This window comes from Papio anubis, chromosome 1 (genome assembly GCF_008728515.1).
Source record: "Papio anubis isolate 15944 chromosome 1, Panubis1.0, whole genome shotgun sequence".
In the NCBI taxonomy this organism is placed as follows: domain Eukaryota; kingdom Metazoa; phylum Chordata; class Mammalia; order Primates; family Cercopithecidae; genus Papio; species Papio anubis.
The window spans coordinates 30,425,899-30,435,019 of record NC_044976.1 but is presented as its reverse complement, the minus strand read 5'-3'; the positions used below and the strand labels follow the sequence as shown (position 1 = coordinate 30,435,019).

The following is a 9,121-nucleotide window of genomic DNA, read 5'->3' as shown; positions in this document are numbered from 1 at the left end:
TCCCTGGCCGTGAACAAATGTGACTCCATCCAGGAACTCCGAGGACTCGGGAAGAGGGATAAGAGTCCTGAGCTGAGACTCAGGAGACCCACACTCCAGTCCCAATTTCATCACGGATTTGCTGTGTGGCTGGACGTTCTTTTCTCTCTCTGGGCCTCGATGTCCTTCTTCCGAAGGAGGCTTTTAATAACAGTAACAGTTCCTTGAACGCTTACTGTGTGCTTTCCCAGTATCTAATAGCTTGGTTCTCATAACCACTCATAGAAATAACTACTATCTGTTATCCCCATTTTACGGAAAAGGACAGTAAGAGAAAGGTTAGGTAACTTGTCCAAGGTCACATGGATAGTGAGTGGTTAAAACAGGGATTCAAAACGTAAGTCTGACACCAGCACCCAGGTAACTACTCGGCTACCCTGTCTTTTACCCAGAAGAAACACTACCACAGCAGGTTTCCCTGAGGCAGTCAAGGTAACTTGTGAAAGTAGGTCATATTTTCCCCTCTCCATTACCGTTTTGGCAGTCAGTTCCTCAGGAAGGTGCTGAGTCAGGCTTCAGGCATATTCATGAGCCTTTTCTCTACCCCATACTCTACAAAGTCTCACTGGGGTTAAAGTAGAAAAAAACCCCACAATTCTCTACACGTGAGATCACAATTCTGTATCCTCATTGTTTCTGGATAATGAAGTCAAACCCAACAATCCTTGTGCCTAGAATTTGAAGCCTAAGAGGTTTGGCTTTTGCCAAACCCCAAATTTTTTGAGGCCCAGTTCAAAGGTCACTTCAGAGCCTTCCCAGTGCTCTGCAATCCGTACTTGCTCCCTAGGTCTGCAGAGTTCTGTTACAGCATTAGCAGTGAGGTGTTGAAATTACTATTTGCTTATGTCAGTTAATTTTGCAAGAACTGTTGGCTAAATATTCTAGTCCCAGAGCCTTGCATCAGGCTGTGGGTAGAGAAGATTGTAAACTGTTGTACTAATTGAGTGTTGGTTTAGGGCTGTTAGGATGTTAAATATTTCCCCCAAAGGCTCAGTGAAAGACTTCAGAGCAGTGCATTTTGGATTTCAGATTTTCAGATTAGGGAAGCTCAACCGGTAAAGTTTGAGAAAATCCCAAATTCGAAACACTTCTGGTCCCAAGCATGTTGGATAAGAAATATTCAACTTGTAGTATAATGATGGAACTGAGGCTCAGAAAGATTTGGAATCTACGTGTCCTGAAACAAGGCCCTGATTATTTCTAGAAAAGCATTCTGGAAATCTCTTGAGGAGGCACCATATAAATCAGGCCTTGATACATTTTCATATAGAGGGTGTTCTAGGTGAGATAAAGAACATAAAACTGTATGCCTGGGGTGAAGGGTAGAGGATGTAGTGGAAGGGCCAACAATAGCCTAGAGGGGCCGGCTAGGTAATGAGAACAGGCAAGAATATTGGACAGAAACATGGGTTAACAAGTTACTTTCTCCTTTGCTATAAACAATGTATAGCAACAATATTAGCACCTGCCAGATTGAGAGAGGTGGTGATTGCAGTAAAATACAGCAGCTCTTGCACATTGTTACCAAGCAGAAACTCAGGCCGGGTAGGACCAGCTAGTATTTTTCTTTTTTGTAGATAGGTTTTACTCGGCTGCTGGGGCTGGAGTGCAGTGATCATTCTAGCTCACTGCAGACTCGACCACCTGGACTCAAGTGATCCTCTTGCCCCAGCCTCCCAAGTAGCTAGGACTACAGGTATGTGCCACCACAGCCAGCTTTTAAAATTTTTTGTAGAGACAGGTCTCACTATGCTGCCCAGGCTGGTCTTGAGCTCCTGGCCTCAAGTGATCCTCCTGCCTTGGCCTCCCAAAGGGTTGGGATTACAGGCATGAGCCAAAGAGCTTGGCCTCTTTTTAAAAATGGATACTTCATGAGAGTCTTTTTCCATACAGACATTTCTTGATTTTTTAAAAAAATGTTGGCCGGGCGCGGTGGCTCAAGCCTGTAATCCCAGCACTTTGGGAGGCCGAGACGGGCGGATCACGAGGTCGGGAGATCGAGACCATCCTGGCTAACACGGTGAAACCCCGTCTCTACTAAAAATACAAAAAATTAGCCGGGCATGGTGGCAGGCACCTGTAGTCCCAGCTACTCGGGAGGCTGAGGCAGGAGAATGGCGTGAACCCGGGTGGCGGAGCTTGCAGTGAGCCGAGATCGCGCCACTGCACTCCAGCCTGGGTGACAGAGCGAGACTCTGTCTCAAAAAAAAAAAAAAAATGTTGGCAACTAATTCAAACTTAAACACTCTGCCAAGCAAAACCTTCCTGTGGGTTCAATAAGCTTTCTGGCTGCTTGTCTGTCATCTATGTTTTAGGAATTGATCTAAACTGAAAGGAAGAGTCTGTGAATTATTTGATCTTAAGAGGTTCAGGCCAGGCACGATGGCTCATGCCTGTAATCCCAGCACTTTGGCGGAGGCAGGCGGATCACGAGATCAGGAGTTCAAGACCAGCCTGGCCAACGTGGTGAAACGGTCTCTACTAAAAATACAAAAATTAGCTGGGCGTGGTGGTGGGCGCCTGTAATCCCAGCTACTTGGGAGGCTGAGGCAGGAGAATCACTTGAACCCGGGAGGCAGAGGTTGCAGTGAACCGAGGTCACGCCATTGCACTCCAGCCTGGATGCCAAGAATAAAAACCTCCATTTAAAAAAAAAAAGGGTTCAAAGGGCTGTAGAGTAGTGCTGATGACAGTAAGTCAAAATCATTTACAGAAACTCTAGAAAATGCAGACTGAACTACAGTGACAGCCACAGATCAGTGGTTGCTGGAGGTGGGGCAGAAAGGAGGGATTCTCAAGCAGGAAGCTTATGGCTTATGAAGATCATAGATATATTCACTATCTTGTGGTGGTTTTATGGGTGCATATGTGTTTTAATTTATCAAAGTGTACATACTTTAAATATGTACAATTTATTGTGTCAATTATATTTCAATAAAGTTGATGAAAAAAACTTTACAGCAGGTACAGGTTGGTACAACTCTTATTTCCACTGTTAAGCTACAAGTTTAAACACCTCCTTATTCTCTTCCCCCAAATCCAGTCTAGGGTCACTCCAAACCAAAGAAGACAATTTAGAACTTTGCAACAGGTTTTTATTTTTGCTTTATATCTATTACAGTGTTTGAAACCTAAAGAAATACATTTTCTCTTCAAATTTGGATGTGTATATAAATAACATTTGTCTGGACTCAGCACACTCAATGCCATGGTTTCTTGGCCTACGTATGCTCTGAAATCAAGCTGTGTCTGTCTACCCAGGGGCCCTGAGAACATGGAAAATAGAGTTTATAGTTATTAGAAAAATAAAAGCAAATGAATTTGCAAAGAAAAACCAGTGAGAAGGATTAGATTCATCTTCCAAGGGTCCATAGCTGGTAACTCAAGCCATTCTTGGGGGATATCCAGTCTCTTGAGTGGCTGGGACTCCATTACCCACTTTCCTTCTTTAATAGGTCAAAGGCAATTCCCACAAAAGCTGGCTAAAAAAGCCGACACCCAGCTTCAGAGTCTGAGGGTTCATGAAGATGTGGACTTTTTTTTTTTTTTGAGACAGAGTGTCACCCTGTCACCCAGGCTGATGCAATCTTGGCTCACTGCAACCTCTGCCCCTGGGTTCAAGAGATTCTCCTGCCTCAGCCTCCCGCATAGCTGGGATCACAGGTGCCCACCATCACACCCAGCTTTTTTTTTTTTTTTTTTTAAGTAGGGACGGGGTTTCACTATGTTGGCCAGGCTGGTTTTGAACTCCTGACCTCAAGTGATCCACCTGCCTTGGCCTCCCAAAGTGCTAGGATTATAGGCATGAGCCACCGTGCCCAGCTGAAGATGTGGATTTTTTTTTTTTTTTTGAGACGGAGTCTCGCACTGTCACCCGAGCTGAAGTGCAGTTGCGTAATCTTGGCTCGCTGCAACCTCCGCCTTCTGGGTTCAAGTGATTCTCCTGCCTCAGCCTCCCAAGTAGCTGGGATTACAGGCGTCTGCCACCCCGCCCAGCTAATTTTTTGTATTTTTAGTAGAGACGAGGTTTCACTATGTTGCCAGGCTGGTCTCAAACTCCTGACCTTGTGATCCGCCCACCTCGGCCTCCCAAAGTGCTGGGATTACAGGCGTGTGCCATCGCGCCCGGCCAGATGTGGACTCTTTAAGGAATGCTCTGAGTCAGAGGTAGGGTCTCTGAGAGCTTACTTCCTTCAATGCCCCCCAGGACATGGCATATATAATAGTTACAAGAGAACAGGGCTGGGGTTCAGCAGCAGGGTTCAGGTATGAGCTTATGTGGACATCAGAAGTCAGGCTGGCCCAGGAGCAGCTAGGCAGGCCACTGAAGATATGCTACATAAACTTTTTCCCATGGTGTTCTGGGCCTAACATGTAATGGTGCCTCTTCTAACTCTCACAGCCAGCTTAGGTTCTGCACGTAGCCCAGACCTGAAGCAAAGTGCCCTTGCAGAGAAAAAAATAACAGCTTGAATTCACAGATTTGGTTGGTCTTGACCTCAAATTCTTCCTTTGCCACAGTCTAAATCAGGGTATGAGGCTAGAGGACAGATAATGAGAGACTGAATCATTTATGAAGGCCTTGGCCAAAGAGCAGCTAGTGCCCACTACATGGACCCCAGTAGGGCCAAATTCTCAACTTGTTGGCTTACCAAAAGAATGAAAAAGCTCAAACAGAAAACATACTGGACAAGGTTGGTCTAGAACATGCAATCCTAAATGGCTATGGAAGAAATTTATTCTAAGCAATATCTCAGTCTCACACTCACTAAAGGGTAGTTCTATCAGGGAGATGTTTACCATGGTTTAGTGCACCGAGCTCTCCACCGCTCCCCAGGCTGCCAGGGAGGCAGAGAGGTACATACATTCCTAATGCCCCAGCCAGCCTGTTCTCCCTACTGGGTCCCTGGATTACCTGCAAGGACCTGGGGAAATTGGCTCCCTGTCTTCAGCTGAGAGTCTGGAATCTGAACCCTAGATGAATCCCCTGAAGAATGCTCAAGATGATGGATACCAAGCTGAGTGAGTCTAGGGGAGAAGAGAGGCCTGAACAAAAGAGCTGGGGCCTTCAAAGAGGTGTATGGGAGGTGAGGTTAGTAGTGTCACGCTTTCCTATCCTTTCCTTCTAGTTTGCTTGAAACAAGTACAACTTTAGGGTATGGGGGGAAGGCGGGTAGACATGAAAAAATGGAAATACAGTTCATTCTGCTAGACAGTTTTCATTTTAAACTGGTTTGGCTTGAGAAAAATAGAAAGTCTGTGCCTGAGAACCTTCTTTTCCTCTCCCTTATTTAAGTACAATAGCAGCTATAATCTGTGCAGCTCGGCTCCAAAAAACAGGGCTCCTGGAAGATGGCTTTTTTTTTTTTTTTTTTTTTTTTTTTTTTGTATTTTTTAGTAGAGACGGGGTTTCATTGTGTTAGCCAGGATGGTCTCGATCTCCTGACCTCGTGATCCGCCCGTCTCGGCCTCCCAAAGTGCTGGGATTACAGGCTTGAGCCACCGCGCCCGGCCTAGGAAGATGGCTTTCATGGCAGAGAGTTGATGGGGTAGATTAATGGGCTCTAGGTAAGGAGGAACACCAAGGGTGTCTGAAAACTGAGGTCAACACCTGCTCCCTGGGGGTGCCATTTGTGTTCCCTGACCCATGTAACAAGACTGGCCAGCAGTGGGTGGAATCCATGTGGTTCTATCAGAAGGTTGCAGCCAACATCAAGGCCAGGCAGTCACTGGGGTCAGCTGGCATCTGAAGGCAGGCTTCTAAGACCAGAGACCCTGTTAGTACTAAAGATGATGATTTGGGAGTGGGATGCCTGGAGCGGCTGGCACTGTTCAAAAAAGTATTTGAACATATTAGTCAAGAAAAGGGCTCCTTGTCCCTCCTAATCCATATCTAGATACCCCTAACCAGAGATCTTAAAAAGGATAGACCAGCCATATGCCAACATGCCAGGATTCCAAAAGCATGCCTCAACTAATTAGGGTATTCCCTACAGCAGACTGGGGTAGGGGGGCTCCATCCTGGCAATAACCAGAGAGCCTTAGCTCGCTTAGGCCAGGGTCTGGAATCTAGATGGAGACTGCCCACAAACAGTGGCTCTCAAGCCTGGGCTAAATAAATAATATTTTGCTTCATTACATGGTCAAAGGAAAGGGGGAGATAGAAAAGATGGTATTACTGACTCTGTGGGCTGGAAGAACTTCACCTGTTGGTTGAAAGCGTTGATTAAAGGAAGATAACAGCAAAACCTGGTCTGGAGAAGACATAAATGAAAACTCCTAGAGGTCACTTTTCTCTGATGAGAAATCTAGCCTCGCACTCTGCCCCCAGTAGACTTTAGCCTTTGGAGCTCTTAGGGAAAACTGGCTTAAAGCAGCAACCAGATAACCAAAAAAATTTTCCATCTGGTACAGGACCCGGAGCTGAAGCCAAAGCAGATTTTGGAGGAACAGCTGGGCAAGCAGGATGTGTATGTCTTACACTAAGAATCTGGTCCCAATATCAGGGACTTAACTGTTACTTGAGATGTACAAAGTAGATCCTACTAAATTGCCCTTTGGATGAGAACAATGGGAGGAGGTTGGGTGGGGGAGGGCTTTTTTTTTTTTTTTTTTTCAACTGTAAGAGAATGGTTTTGTAATGGAGGTAGCAGGCCAAGTGAAAAAACGATTCTGCCCCCCGCCTTCCTGGGAGATTGGGAGTTGGCAGCCATCATTCCCAAGCTGATGAGTGGCATCTGACTCACCAAGGTGGTACAACATGGGTGTGATTTTTCAGGGACAATTGCCAGCCCTAAACCATCCTCCTCAGAAAATGGCTTTGAAGTGGGACCGCAGCACTAGGAGAGGGAAAATTCAAGACCAATGGAGCAATAAGTACCTGAACTTTACGTCTATAAGCAGAAGGGCGTGGATTTCACCTGAGCCAGGAGATGTGTAGCAACAGAAGCAAGAATGGTATTGTTTCAGAGGAAGGAAAAGCAGAGCTTGGAGCTGGATGCCTCTTGACTAACCATAGTGGGGAGGTTGGGGTGGGGCGGACTGTGCCTTCAGCTCCACAGCTGGTCTACACCAACTTCCTCTACTCCCATCCAAACAGGTGGGCTTTACTATCACATGTAATCCACCCAGAGGCACAGGGAAGCCACTGAGGCAATGCACTACTGTAATTCAAACAGAAAGAAAAGGCATCTGGATTATAATCGTCACAAGGAAGGGAAAACCTAAACCAGGAACAAGGATCCCAAACAGGGAAGATAAGCAATAGCTCTTAAGAAAAAAAAAAAAAAAGCAGGCTACTAAGTTTCAGTGATAATAGATAATAGGAGAGGCAGCCATGGGTGATTGGTTATGTGGACAATGGCCACTGAGATTGAATTTGACAAGGCAAACTGCTTCTGAGTTTCCTGGTACAAGCAGGATGTTCAGCAGTAAGGACAGAGTAGCAGACTTCACTAGGCCCTGAGGCCATCCTTGCTCCCTTCAGGTCCTGGGACAATCAGGCCACGCTGACCTGCTTTATGAAGGTTCCAGAGTTGAAGGTTGGTCCCAGGTGGTGGTCCAGAATCCAAGCAGAGAGGAAAAGGACCAAGCTCAGGCCTCCTGAGCGAGGAAGCATCCACATCTCTTTTTGGTCTTCCTCACAGTATCCTACTTACAGAAATGACAGACAGTTCTTCCTCTTGAGACCAATTAAGATTGACCTACCTAATATATAGAATATAAAAAAATACAGAACTTTTTGACATTCTCTCCTTTAGAAGTAAAATATACATGATCCAACTATGGAAGAGGAAGAAGAAGAAAAGGCCAAAGGCAGGGATCCCTGACTATCCCCATACATGACACTCTCACTCCAACCTCCTCTGCAGCTTACAGGTCACCAGAGCAGGGACTTTCTCCTCAGGATAGAGGAAGGACCACAGCCCCCTATCTCAAGCTTAGGAGAAAATACAGCCACCTCAGAGGTTCTCTAAACCCCGAGTGGGAATTTTCAAGTAAACAAATGAAGTTGGGTCGCACCATTTGGAAGGTGAGTAGGAAATATGGGATCAGTAGCTATACGTGGGAAGCCCCATGTGAAGGCCTGTGCTCCTCCCCTGCACTCCCACTGGTGTACTTGAGACACTCCAGGAGAGTGAGGAGGATCTCCCAAACTAAAGAGGTCTGGGCAAAGAGTCAGAGGGAAGGAGGGACCTTTGTTTCATGGTAGCCTCCCCATCAGCCTAGTCTAGTCCCAGGCAATGCAGGCAGCTGGGTTTATTAAAACCAGGAACTCGTGGCTCTTGGGAAGAGCAATCTTAATACAAGAAAAATGTGCAAAAGAAAAAATTAAATAACTCAATCCAAGCGTACAAGATTAATATTCTGTCAGAGCAAGAACACTTTGTTTTGGGTTTCTCCCTTCCCCTCCCACCTCCCACCTCTGGAATATACCGTCTGCTCAAGTACCCAAGATAAGAGTTACACAGATCAGGGCAGAGGACTGGGAAGAATGAAAAAAGATAAAGGGAAGGAAGTCACCACTGAAGAAAAAAAGAAAAAAGAAAAAAATAAAAAAAGGTGCAAATTGATTACCTTAGTCCTCCTTTGTCTACCCCTGGGCTCCTGGGTTAAAGACATGTGTGCAGCCAAAATATAGTGTAAGGAAGAAAAACCCAACACGTCCCCTTCTTGTCACAAAACCCAAAGGTGAGCCTCAGATGGTTCTGTCTGTCCAGAGGGTGCTCCCTCCAGGGAAGGGGGTGGAGCAGGTCAAGAGCACAGTCTCCAGGGCAGCAGAGGTGTGTGGTGGCTGATGGTGGGGACACTGCTTTCCCGCCCACCAGGGGCTGCTCTTCCGCTGGCTGGTGGTGCTTCCCATCCCCTCCCCTCCCCGGAGGCAGATATTATAGCTGGAAGCCCTCCATGGGGGCCTCAGGCTGCTGGAAGATGAACTGCTGTTGCGTTTCATCCACTTGGGGAGCCAGGCTGCTATCATCGTCTTCTACACCAAAGTAGTGCTCAATGAGGTCGAAGGCCTTCTGGTAGATTTCTTGGTTCTCATGGCTCTGGAGAAACTCAATTTTATCCAAGCCTACAA

The 9,121-nt window shown here is 46.3% G+C and overlaps 1 protein-coding gene across 9 annotated transcripts in view; it reads right to left on the bottom strand.

Moving 5' to 3' along the window:
* Positions 1 to 3,117: 3,117 nt before the first annotated feature.
* The window catches only part of KPNA6 (karyopherin subunit alpha 6), a 66,959-nt gene continuing 60,955 nt past the window's right edge, over positions 3,118 to 9,121 (bottom strand). For all 9 annotated transcript variants that reach the window (XM_003891498.4, XM_009203809.4, XM_031666572.1 and 6 more), the window contains exon 14: positions 3,118 to 9,115. In XM_003891498.4, coding sequence (XP_003891547.1) covers positions 8,928 to 9,115 — 188 coding nt within the window. In that variant the 3' untranslated portion in view covers positions 3,118 to 8,927. The remainder of the gene's footprint in view (positions 9,116 to 9,121) is intronic.